At 46.1% G+C, this 13617-nt stretch overlaps 1 protein-coding gene across 1 annotated transcript in view; it reads right to left on the bottom strand.

The window, feature by feature from the left end:
- AGBL1 (ATP/GTP binding protein-like 1) overlaps positions 1-13617 on the bottom strand; it is a 143011-nt gene that overhangs the window by 69412 nt on the left and 59982 nt on the right. Inside the window, exon 7 of the mRNA XM_014545428.1 lies at positions 2144-2181. Within this exon, the coding sequence (XP_014400914.1) occupies positions 2144-2181 (38 nt within the window). The remainder of the gene's footprint in view (positions 1-2143; positions 2182-13617) is intronic.

Below are 13617 nucleotides of genomic sequence, written 5' to 3'. Positions count from 1 at the left end.
TCTGCAAACTTCCAGGCGCCTCTAAAACTGCTGTGGACGGAAAGACCCACGTGCCAACCTGGCGAGCTCGGGGGAGGCCTGGGCGGCGGCCTTTGCAAACTCACAGACCTCAAGTCACCACGGAGGACGGTCTGAACTTGAAATTGTAACTGAAAGCAGTGTATGCTGGGTAGCCATGCCCCAGGCCGGTGTCTTCCCTGGCAAAGGTCCATCTTTGCCTTAACGGAGCCTCTTGTCTCTTTGCCTCTACGGTGACATATCCTTGGAATGTCAAAGGGATTTTCCCCTTTTTCCGGACCCCTCAAAACACAGGCCCTTTGAAGACCCCCAGCCTTTGCACACCCACAGGCCTTTGCAAACCCCCAGACTTTGCAAAAGCACAGGCCTTTGCAAACCCCCAGCCTTTGCACACCCACAGGCCTTTGCAAATCTCCAGCCTGCTTAACTATAAACTGCCTATTTGGCATCACCCTTCTGCCAACTTCCCATGTAATCTTTGTCCTTCTACCCACTATCAGCAGCTGGCTTACGGTGGGGGGCAGAGCAGATGTTTGTGGGTGCCCTGCTGCTCCCCCACGCTCCTGGCAGGACTGGAATCAACGCTCAAGTAGGATTCCACCCTGTCTCTGCTGAATGGGCTCAATGGGTGAGAGGCAGCCGGCACCCATGGACTGTCCGGTTACAGAAGCGCTGTGTGTTGCGTGGCTTTCTCTGGGCTCAGAGCTGACAGAGATGTATGTTTTGGGGGAGGGGGGAGGTGCTTGTATTTTTATTTATTTATAAGTTTTATTAAAGTTCACTTCTTACCCACAGGCCCTGAGCTCCCTACAGAGAAACAAATATTACAATCGCAGCAGCTGGTTTCCAAGCTGCCAAATTAAAATAGATGAAGAGGTGAGGAGGGGGAGATAAAACCGCTCCGCGAGGCGGCTTCGCTCCCAAGTGCACGGCGCCGTCTATCACACCGCACACGTGGAGCCGGCTCCCAGCACAATTAGACGCGGGACCCCCGGCGAGAAAAACGATCCTCAAATTATTCAGACGCCATCACGACCCCGAGCTACTCTTTGAGGTGACTCGAGTAACTGCGAACAGACCCAACCTCTTCCTATCGATTTGTTATCGGCATCTACACTGTCCGAGCAATTCCTGACCGCCCGCCCCACCTGCCCAAGAACACACACCCGGGTTGGGAACCAAATACAAGAATCCTGCTTATGCCGGCCACCGGCGTGGCTCCCTGGTTGAGCGTCGACCTATGAACCAGGAGGTCTCGGTTCGATTCCCCGTCAGGGTACATGTCCCAGTTGCGGGCTCCATCCCCAGTAGCAGGCCTGCGGGAGGCAGCCGATCACATGTTCTCTCTCATCATTGATGTTTCTCTCTCTCTCTCCCTCTCTCTCTTCCTCTTGGAAACCAATCCTATATAATAAAAGGCTAATATGCAAATCGACCAAACGGCAGAACGACCAGTGGCTATGATGCTCACTGACCACCAGGGGGCAGACGCTCCATGCAGGAGCTGGCCCCTGGTGGTCAGTGTGCTCCCACAGGGGGGAGCGCCGCTCAGCCAGAAGCCGGGCTCATGGCTGGTGAGCGCAGCGGGGCTGGTGGGAGCCTCTCCTGCCTCCGCAGCAGCACTAAGGATGTCCTAGTGATGGCTTAGGCCTGCAGAGCGTGGGCGCAGGCTGGGCGGAGGGAACCTCCCCTCCCTGAGTGCACGAATTTCGTGCACCGGGCCTCTAGTAAAGATATAATAATAATTTTTAAAAAAGAATCCTGCTTCTCCCCCACTGTCAGAACCTTTTCTTCTCCAGGACAATCCCACTGGGACTGGAGTCTGTCCCAACAGTCCTCACGGGCAGCTAAGAGGTCTGCAGGTCCCCACAGACAATGCTCTCCCTTTAGAACCAACCACCCTACTGGCATCATGTACAGGCACACCCCGGGGGAGGGAGGTCAGCTCTTTCTCCACAGCCGTGAGCTTGGAAGGGCCCTAACATTCTCCATCGCACCCCGAAGACCCCCAGGAATGGCCCTGTTGCCCTCTAGGGGGGAAACGAGCCACCACGCAGACAGAAGGGCACCTTGCCCTGAACTCGAAGTGGGAGAGGGAGAGCCCCCTTTCAGGGGAGGTGCTTACTGGATTTCAGCAAGGCCGCCAGAACCTCCGCGGCTGCCCTGGGGAGAGAGAGAGAAAGGGGAGACGTCAGTGCCCAGACCACGGAATCCCACAGCCCACACGCGTGGCTGCCTCCTACTGGCCTCGCGATGAACCAGGGGGCAGGCATCCTGCCGACGCTACCGCCGGCCACCGCAGAGGCGGAAACGCAGAGATGGCACCGAGTGGCCTGTCCGTCTCGCAGATGGGTCGCAGGAGTCCCCTCCCCCTCTTGCCTCCCACCTTCCACCGAGGCCCCCACACGGAGCGCCTCCTTTTCCTGCGGCTCCTTCCCCACCAGGACTCTCCATTTATCCTGGAGTCCAGGGGACTCTGAAGGATGAGGGGGGGAGGGGGGACCCCGAGGCAGAGGGAGTGCAGTGAGCACTTTTTTCTTCTAAGTATATATTTTTTTATTGATTTCAGAGAAGAAGGGGGGGGGCGCGGGAGAGACATCAATGATGAGAGAGAATCATGGATCAGCAGCTGCCTCCTGCATACCCCCTACTGGGGATAGAGCCCACAACCCGGCCCTGTGCCCTTGACCGGGAATCGAACCGTGACCTCCAGGTTCACAGGTCCACGCTCAGCCACTGAGCCACGCCAGCCGGGCAACTTTTGGAAACAGGCCTGGCCCCAGGACACACTCCCGACCGGGAATCGAACTGTGACCTCCAGGTTCACAGGTCCACGCTCAACCACTAAGCCACGCCAGCCGGGCAACTTTTGGAAACAGGCCCGGCCCCAGGACACACTCCACTGTTTCTGAAACTCCCACAGGTTGGGAAGCGAGGCTGGTTCCTTAGGGTGGAAGATGGCTATGGGGTGGTTTTCCTTCCAAACTGTTTTTACAGTCTCTGCAGCGACGACAGGCGTGTAGACTACAAATGCCTCTGGTCTGTGTTTCACCCCAGATTCTGAAGATTGCAGAGCAGGTCAAAGAGGCTGGATGAGCCCAGCCAGCGTGGCTCAGTGGTTGAGCTTCGACCTAAGAACCAGGAGGTCAGGGTTCAATTCCCAGTCAGGGCACATGTGGGTTCGATCCCCAGTAGGGGGTGTGCAGGAGGCAGCCGATCCATGATTCTCTCTCATCATGGATGTTTCTAATTCTCTCTCCCTCTCCCTTCTTCTCTCTAAAATTAATAAAAATATTTTTTTAAAAAATAAAACTTTCCTCTACTTCGAGATGCAGAGATGAAGGAGAGAGACTATTTGAAAAATGTCATAGCCCCCCCCCCAATATCTCACAGGTGAGATATTTGTTGACCCATATACAAGTCCACAGTAGTTCAAAGACACCTGTAGACTGGGCTACACCAATGTCTTATTAAAATGATGCCAGCCAACTAGATCGCGATGGTAATATTAGATATGCATGTTTTAATCATGTGTAAGTATTCATACGCGCGCTGCATAATTGAGAATATACTTTAATCTACTTTTCATTATTTATCGTAGTATCATTGCCCATATTATACCATTATTACGTGCCATGCACTTTTAATATAAAAGTTTGATTAAGAAGACTACTTTTTCCCCCCCTAATTTAAAGAATCCATGATTCCGCGAGGCAACACCATATGGGAGTTAATGAGAAAATTGGTGGCTATTACTCTAGGAAAATAATATAATGGAGCTAAAATGTGCTATTTAAAAAAACACACCTTTAAACACCAAAGCAAGAAAATGATCTCAGCTTCCCAGGTCTGAAATATGGGTAATTTTTAAATCACTCTTGTCAAAAAAAAAAAAAAAAATACACCATCGGTGACATAAACGAGGTGTTAAAGACGAAGTGGGCCTGGGAAAGATAGTCTTTCTTATAATATTTTGAAATCAAGAGAGAGCGTTCATTAAAAAAAAAAAAGAAAGAAACTTAAGTCTCCGATCCATCCATGTAATGACACCGGCTCTCTTTCTTCTCCTTTGCTTACGCCTGCCGTCGCCTAAAATGAATCCAAGCCCCGGGGAGGCTTTTAAAAATAAAGACGTGAAAAAGGAAATGGTTTGACAAGCCTCCCAAAGCCCTGCGTCTGGACCTTCCGGCCACCGAGTCCACAAAGGGAGACGCACGGCATTTGCATGGGAAACGGGTTTTACGGAATAATCCCTCCTCGGGAAGCCAAGCCGGGCCCCAGGGGAGGTCATCTCTGCTCCGTGATAAACACAACCACATCCTGGCTCTTCCCAAGAGAGCGGTTCTGCAAACTCCCAAGGATGCTGGAATCACGAGGCTTATTTGAACAGCCCCACTGATAGGATTAGATGGTTTAAAGGTCAGAGGACTTTGCTAGGGTGGGCTTCCTACATTTAGTAGAGTGTTTGTTGATAAAATTAGAATCTTTTTTTTTTTAGTTATATTTTTATTGATTTCAGAGAGGAAGGGAGAGGGAGAGAGAGAAAAAAACAACATCAATGATGAGAGAGAATCATGGATCAGCTGCCTCCTGCAAGCCCCCTACTGGGGATCGAGGCCGCAACCCGGGCATGTGCCCTTGACCGGGAATGAAACCTGTGACCTCCTGGTTCATAGGTCGATGCTCAACCACTGAGCTATGCTGGCAGGGCTTAACATTAGAATTAAATAACACAAATGATGAGAAATAATTTTCTTGGTCAACATTAGACAAATGTTTAAGACTTTCCTAGGGAGGCGATAAGCTTTTATGTGGCCAAACCTTCCGCCTCTGCATTCATTAGAGAGGTGTGCTGAATTCATCACTTGGTGGAGAAAACGAAATAAGTTAGCTGTTGAGTAACGTCACAATTTCCATAACACGCATCATGCACGAAAGAACAATGAGCTTGGTCCCCTAAGCAGTGGTCGGCAAACTCATTAGTCAACAGAGCCAAATATCAACAGTACCACGATTGAAATTTCTTTTGAGAGCCAAATTTTTTAAACTTAAACTATACAGGTAGGTACATTGTTATTAACTTCATTAGGGTACTCCTAAGGCTTAGGAAGAGCCACACTCAAGGGGCCAAAGAGCCGCATGTGGCTCGCGAGCCGCAGTTTGCCGACCACGGCCCTAAAGAATGGGAAGTTAGCCCGGCCAGTGTGGCTCAGTGGTTGAGCTTCGATCTATGAACCAGGAGGTCACGGGTTGGATTCCCAGTCAGGGCACATGCCAGGGCAGTGGGCTGGATCCCCAGTGTGGGGCGTGCAGGAGGCAGCTTGTCAATGATTCTCTCTCATCATTGATGTTTCTATCTCTCTCTCTCCCTTCCACCCTGAAATCAATAAAAAATATATATATTTTTTTTATAAAACCACCAGGACAGAAACCATATCTACTTCCAATCACCACCCAGCCCCAAAGCCGGCTCAGCACCCAGCCTTGGGTACGTAGGATGGAAGAATGAAGCCGTCAGTGAAGGCGACATTTAAAGACGCTCGTAGATCAAGCGGGGAAGTGAATCACTCATGCTTAGTGACTATAATAAAGAATAAATTTATTCCCATCGTAAAATAACGTCTACACGTGGAAGGGAATATGTCAAAGGCAGTGTATTTGTATCGGGTTCGGCAGAAAGGCCTAAGTGACAAATTACAGAAACACAGACAGCGTTCTTTATATACGTCTATTGCCTAGGGCCCTTCGGGCTTTTTTCTTTCGCGCCTTATTTTGACGGGGTGGGGACCGTGATGAAAAACAAAATCTTATCCATCCAACAACTCACTATCTGATAAACTCATTCCAGCCTTTGCCAGCAACTCTCATCAGAATGAATATTCATTAAATACTACGTGGACGAGCATGTATCCCCATCAAACAAAATTCAGGAAGGCAACATTTGGGTTCTCCAAACACCGGGGGGGAAAAAAGAAGATAATAAATTGAATTTCTTAAAAAGCTTATTTTCTTTGTGTTCCTCTATAACTATACAGTCATCTCATGATAACACTAGACCTTAATCCAGTGGTTCTCAACCTTCTGGCCCTTTAAATACAGTTCCTCATGTTGTGACCCAACCATAAAATTATTTTCGTTGCTACTTCATAACTGTAATGTTGCTACTGTTACGGATCGTAATGTAAATATCTGATATGCAGGATGGTCTTAGGCGACCCCTGTGAAAGGGTCGTTCAACCGCCAAAGGGGTCGCGACCCACAGGTTGAGAACCGCTGCCTTAAGAGCTATATCTTAAGAGATGGATGCTAGCCCAGCTGGTGTGGCTCAGAGGTTGAGCGTCAACCTATAAACCAGGAGGTCACGGTTCGATTCCTGGTGAGGGCACATGCCCGGGGTTGTGGGCTCCATCCCCAGTGGGGGGCGTGCAAGAGGCAGCCCATCCATGATTCTCTCTCATCATTGATGTTTCTATCTCTCTCTCCATCTCCCTTCCTCTCTGAAATTAGTACAAATATACTGTATATTTGTGTATATATTTGTATATATGTGTGTATATACCAGAGAGAGAGAAAGAGAGAGGGAGAGAGAGGGAGAGAATAAAAAAAGAAATAGCCCTAACTGGTTTGGCTCAGTGGATAGAGCGTCGGCCTGCGGACTCAAGGGTCCCAGGTTCGATTCCGGTCAAGGGCATGTTCCTTGGTTGTGGGCACACCCCCAGTAGGGGGTGTGCAGGAGGCAGCTGATCGATGTTTCTCTCTCATCGATGTCTCTCACTCTCTATCCCTCTCCTTTCCTCTCTGTAAAAAAAATCAATAAAATATCTTTTTTTTTTTAAAAGAAAAAGAAATGGATGCCAGTGTGTGGGTGAGGCCATTGGAAGCTGTCATACCCGAGGCTACCAACAGAGGGCGGTGGGCTGTCCCTGTGCTCAGGGGGAGTGGGCGGTGGCCATCTGGAACTGCCTTCTCCTTTCCCTGCCTCGCAGGCTCTTCATCTTGTTTCTGAAACACCCCCATTGCTGCCGCCTGCTCGTGGCCAACGCTCCCTCCTAGCCTTTACGATTATAACTCTGCCGCTGCATTATTTCACTTCATAACGGCGCCCTGTAATTGGGGGGCCTATTGGTAACTCCGTAAGGCATCTGGGGAGGGAGTCGTCTGGCCGGAACCTGCCCCATGAAATGGGACTGTGTTCCGTGTGATGGTGATGACTGTGCTTAGGGTGGGCCATTTCCAGAGACAGATCGCCCGGGCCTCCGGGAACACGGCGGCCGGGGGCTGCCTCTCTCCACTCCCGAGCCCTCCCCGGCTCCAGTAAAACCGTCCACGGCACATGTTTTATTTATTTATTCGAGTCGTTGAATCGTTGCTGCTTTTAGATATTGAGCGGAGCAAGGCCATCGTACGGCAGCGTGGTGCGGGGAAACGGACTTGGACAGTCTCACATCAACGTATCGGAAGGGGTGCCTCCTACTTTCCCTTCTGCATAAAACATTTAAAGATTCTAGGGAAATTAAAGGACTACTGCTGCCCTGGCCGGTGTGGCTCAGTGGATAGAGCATCAGCCCTCAGACTGAAGGGTCCCGGGTTTGGTTCCGGTCAAGGGCACGTACCTCGGTTGCAGGCTGGATCCCTGACCCTGGTCGGGGCACGTGCGGGAGGCAACCAATCCATGTGTCTCTCTCGCATCGATGTTTCTCCCTCTCTCTCTCTCTGTCTCTTCCCCATCCTTCCACTCTCTAAGAATCCATGGGGAAATATCCTCGGGTGAGGATTAACAACAACAAAAACTAACAAAGGAAAAGAAATCTACCACCATTCACGGAGTGTAAAATTGTTTTACCCTTTAAAACGTAGTGGAGGAGTATTAAAATAGCCAAACTGGGAGACAGGAGTGAGAATATCCCAGTACCACCCATCTCAAAATTTACCCATATTAATAGCCAGCTGGGGATCAAGCCCACAACCAGGCAATGTGCTCTGACCGAATCTGTGACCTCCTGGTTCATAGGTCAATGCTCAACCCACTGAGCCACGCCGGCCGGGCACCAGACTCCCTCTTCGCTGTAGATTGCATGTGTAAATCTATCGCCCATTTTATGGTCATCTTTGTTAACGGTGTGAAGTAGAGCTGAAATTCATCTTGGGATACCTAGTTTTTCAATGGCCATATCTTGAACAGACTGTTTTTTTCTCCATGGAATTTGCCTGTGCCAATAATCCATTGTCCCTACATGGGTGAGTTTATTTCTCACCTGTCTCTTCTCTTTTATTAATCTATTTGTCAGTCTTGACACCAATATCACACTGTCTTGATTACTGTAGCTTTATCATAAATCTTGAAATATGGTATTGTTAGTCCTCCAATTTTTTTTTCCCCAAAAAACTGCATTTGCTAGTCTAGGTCTTTTGCATTTCCATATGAAGTTTAGAATCAATCTGTCGATTTCTACCAAAAAAAAAAAAAATCCCCACAACTTTGACTGGAAAATGCATTCAACAGATAAATCAATTTAAGGAAAACTGAAATCTTAACAATATCACGTCTTCTGAGCTATGAGCTCTATCTACTTATTCAGGTCTTCATAAATATGTTTCAGAAATGTTTTGTAGTTTGCGGTATTTGCATATACAGATCTTTTGCATATTTTGTCAGATTTATTCCTATTTCAGAACTGTCTAAGGCATTATAAATTGTATTTTGAAAAACTTACTTTTGAATGGTTTGTGGCCCGACGTAGAAATAAAGCTTATTTTCGTCTGTCGATTTTGCATCCTGGGACTTCGGTAAATACAATGAATACCTAGTTCTTGTAGCTTTTGTCTGTGTGTGGATTCCATCAGAACGTCCCCATAGACAATCATATCAGCTGCAAATAAAGTCTGGCTTTTTCCCGACCCACCGGAATGTCTCCTGCCTTCTTGCCTGTTTGCCCTGACTACCATCTCTAAGACAAGCTTGAACAGAGGTAGCAGGAGTGAGCATTCTGCCTTTCAGCATGAAGTGTGATGTTACCTGATGGCTTTCACGGGGATGATCTAGGGAGGAGGTCTCTAGCCCTCATTTGTTGAATTTTATCAGGAAATGATGCTGAATTTTTGTCAAAAGCTTTTCCTGTGTCTACTGAGATAATCCATATGTTGGGGTGGGGTTTGTTTTTTTTTTAGTTTTGTATATATATGATAAATTATATGCAATGATTTCTGCGTGTTAAACTAATCTTGCATTCCTGCGATAAGTCCCAATTGGTCTTGATATGAATTTTCTAAAATTGGGTTGAAGATATTCGCATCTCCGTAAGAGATGTTAGCTGGTAGTTTTCACTTTTTTGTTAAGTCTGTTATCAGGGTAAGAAGTTAGTATTTCCTCTTCTTTCGTTTTCTGAAACACTTCGTATGGACTTGTTAATATTTATTCTTTTTAAAAATATATATTTTTTATTGAATTCGGAGAGGAAGGGAGAGGGAGAGAGAGATAGAACATCAACCATGAGAGAGAATCATGGATCGGCTGCCTCCTGCACGCCCCCTAGCGGGAATCAGACCGTGACCTTCTGGTTCATAGGTTGCCGCTCAACCATTGAGCCATGCCGGCCGGGCAACTAATATTTATTCTTTAAATGTTTGGTCCAGATCACCACGGAAGCCATCTGAACCTGGATTTTTCTTTGTGGGGATGATTTCGACTATGCATTCAATTAATACATGTAGGGCTATTCTGGTTATCAATTTATTCTTTTTAAAAATATATATTTTATTGATTTTTTTTACAGAGAGGAAGGTAGAGGGAGAGTTGGAAACATCAGATGAGAGAGAAACATCGATCAGCCGCCTCCTGCACACCCCCCACTGGGAATGTGCCCGCAACCAAGGTACATGCCCTTGACCGGAATCGAACCTGGGACCTTTTAGTCCTAAGGCCGACGCTCTATCCACTGAGCCAAACCGGTTAGGGCATCAGTTTATTCTTGAATGAGCTTTGGTCATTTATGTCTCTCAAGGAATTTTTTCCCACTTCATCTAAGTTGTCAAACTTATTGGCATAAAGTTGTTTGTAATATTCTCTTATTATCCTTTTCATATCTATGGCGCTTGTAGCAATTCTCTCTCTCATTTCTCATCCTGATCATTTGTGACATTTTTCCTAATCAGCCTGGATAGGGATTTTATCAATTTTATTGATCTCAAAGAATCAGCTTTTGATTAAACTAATTTTTCTCCATTGTTTTTCTTTCACTGTTTCACTGATTACTATTCTAATTTTTCTTATTTCCTTTCACTTACTTTGGTGTTTGTGGTTTTTAAAAATATATATATTTTTACTAATTTCAGAGAGGAAGGGAAAGGGAGAGCTAGAAACATTAATAATGAGAGAGAACTATTGATTGACTGCCTCCTGCATGCCCCCCACTGGTGACAGAGCCCACAATCTGGTCATGTGCCCTTGACCGGAATCAAACCTGGGACCCTTCCGTTCCCAAGCCGACGTTCTACTCACTGAGCCAAACTGGCTAGGGCTACTTTGGGTTTTGATCTTCTTTTTTTCAAAGATGAAATTTGAGAGCATTCATTAGCTATCTTCCCGCCTTCCTTCTAACATCTAGTTTACAACTATAGTTTATAAACTGCCCCCCAGTCTGTGGCACCCCAGAGGTTTTAATACGCTGTGTTTCATTTTCATTCGTCCCAAATTGTTTTCTATTTTCTCTTTTGATTTCGTCCTCAACGAATGGCTTCTTTGGAAGTGTGTTCCTTCGTTTCCAAAATGTGGGGGATCTTCGCGAGATCCGTCTCTTACCAACCTCTAATTTAATTTCGTTGTAGTCAGAGAACAGACTTTATGTCACCTTAATGCTTATAAATTTACTTTAACTGGTTTCATGGCCTATGATATTGTCTGCCTCTGTGAATATTTCATGCGCACTTGAGGAGAATGTAGATTCTTCGGCTTCTCTCTGCTTATTCTATCAATTATTGAGAGGGGATTATTAAAATCTTCAGCCACAATCCGGAGGTATCTCCCTCTCCCCTCGGTTATATCAGCTTTACTTTATTTTGAATCTCTGTTATCAGGTACCTAACCTGGAATCCCATACTTTTTAAAAAATGTATTTTTATAGATTTCAGAGAGAGGAAGAGTGAGGGAGAGAGAGAGAGAAAAAAACATCAATGATGAGAAAGAATCAAGGATCGGCAGCCTCCTGCACGCCCCCTACTGGGGATTGAGTCCAAAACCAGGGCATGTGCCACACCAGGGATCGAACCTGCAGCCCAGGTATGTGCCCTGGCCGGGAATCGAACCCACAACCTTTGGGCATAAGGGATGATGCTCCAACCAACTGAGCCACCGGGCCAGGGCTCCTTGGCTGCTGTTAAGATGTGGTTCTTTACCCCTGGTTTTGAGCAATGGGTTGATGATTTGTCTTAGAGTCACAGTCTTCATGTTTCTTGTGGTTTATTGGGCTCCTTGGATCACTGCCTTTACAATTTGCATCATATTTAGGATATTGAAGCCATTATTTCTTCGTCTCTGTTTTCTGTCCCCACCTCTCTCTTCTCACCAGGAACCCCGATTACTTAAATATCATCAGGCGGCTTGAATTTGTCCCATGATTCACTGCTGCTCTTCTTCTGCCTTTTTTCTCTCTCTCTCTCTTTCTCTCTCTCTTTTTCCTTAATTTTCTTTTTTTCTCTGTGCTTCATTTTGGAAACTTTCTGTTGCTGTGTCTTTGAGCTGACCTATCTTTTCTTCTGCCACAGGTAATTTGCCTCCATCCAATCCATTGCCTTGACACTGCCAACGTCCAATTTGGGTCCTTTTTAATATCTTCCGCTTCTTAAACGTTGACCATACGGAATATAGTTAGGATCACTTTTTTCATATTCTTGCCTGATCACTGTAACATCTGTTCCAGTTCTGGGCTGTTTCTGATTCAGTGATTTATCTCCTCACGATGGGCAGCATTTTCCTGTTTCTCTGCCTGCCTGATCATTTTGTACTGCGTTCTTAGATAGCGTGACTTTCGACCTTGTTGAGTGCTCAGTAGTTTTGTCTTCCTATAAATATTCTGAAGCTCAATTCTGGGAGGCAGTTACATTTCTTGGAAACAGATTCATCCTTCCAGGTCTTGCTTTTTTTTTTTTTTAATATGTTTTTAGTGATTTCAGAGAGGGAGGGAGAGGGAGAGAGAGAGATAGAAACATCAATGATGAGAGAGAATCATTTATCGGCTGCCTCCTGCATGCCCTCTACTGGGGATCAAGCCTGCAACCCGGGCATGTGCCCTGACCGGGAATCAATCCGTGACCTCCTGGTTCATAGGTCGATGCTCAACCACTGAGCCACACCAGCTGAATGTTTTGTGTTATTTTTACCTGTAGCTCAAAATTTTTTTTTCAGGTGGGAAGATAAATCTGACCTCCGTTCTAAGCAGAAGTGGTGTGTATATTTTTATATAGTTGAGATCACACTGAATTTTGAACCTTACTTTTTCTATTCACTATTTTATCGTAAGCTATTACCCCTGGCAAGCTTCATCCCTAATCTATTTTTGTGTGTTGCGACATAATATTACTAGTATAATGTATAGATATATCACTTTTACTCTACACTCCCTGTTATCGAATTTTTCCCCCCGGTTATAACATTTCCAATTATAAATAAAACTACGATGGGAATTTTTTTTGTGCATAAATCTTCATCCACCTTTTCTCAACGATTCTTTTAGACAGATTTCAAGAAGTGGCAAAATTGGGTTAAGGAACGAGAAGTTTTTTTTTTAAAAAAAAAAAAATCTTGATGTACATCATCTCATTGTTTTCATGAAGGATTTATCCATCTACAATCTTAGCAGCATATGTGAGTGCACATTTTATTGAATCCTCACCAACAATAAATATCTCCATTTTTCAAAATCTTTGCAAGTCTGATTTGCGAAACGGGCGTCTTGATCTAAATTGTGTTCCTCTGACTCTGGGCAAATTGAATATTTTTATGAGTGTATCATTTTCCCTGTGTCCTATTCGGGAATCATACCTTCCTGTCCCTTTGTTGTCTGCGAAGGTAGAATGTTCCAGACCAGCCTGTGGGACCTCATGCCCTTGCTCCTCTGCCACGCACGCCAGCCATGGAGATGCCCACTATGTTTCATGCCCTCTTTGCTTTAAATATATATTTTTTAAATATATTTTATTGATTTTTTACAGAGAGGAAGGGAGAAGGATAGAGAGTCAGAAACATCGATGAGAGAGAAACATCGATCAGTTGCCTCTTGTACACCCCCCACCGGGGACGTGCCCGAAACCCAGGTACATGCCCTTGACCAGAATCGAACCTGGGACCCTTCAGTCCGCAGGCTGACGCTCTATCCACTGAGCCAAACAGGTTAGGGCGCCCTCTTTGCTTTATATTTGTTTCTGCCTCTGCCTGGAAGGTCCCCCTTTATTTATTGTGTGTGTGTGTGTGTGTGTGTGTGTGTGTGTGTGTGTTTTATGATTTTAGCGAGAGAGGAAGGAAGAAGGAAGGGGAGAGGGGGAGATAGAAACATCCATGATGAGAGAGAATCATGGACCGGCTGCCTCCTGCACGCCCCCTACTGG

The sequence above is a fragment of the Myotis brandtii genome, unplaced genomic scaffold (genome assembly GCF_000412655.1).
Source record: "Myotis brandtii unplaced genomic scaffold, ASM41265v1 scaffold409, whole genome shotgun sequence".
In the NCBI taxonomy this organism is placed as follows: Eukaryota; Metazoa; Chordata; class Mammalia; order Chiroptera; family Vespertilionidae; genus Myotis; species Myotis brandtii.
This window is presented reverse-complemented; position numbering and strand designations above follow the sequence as displayed.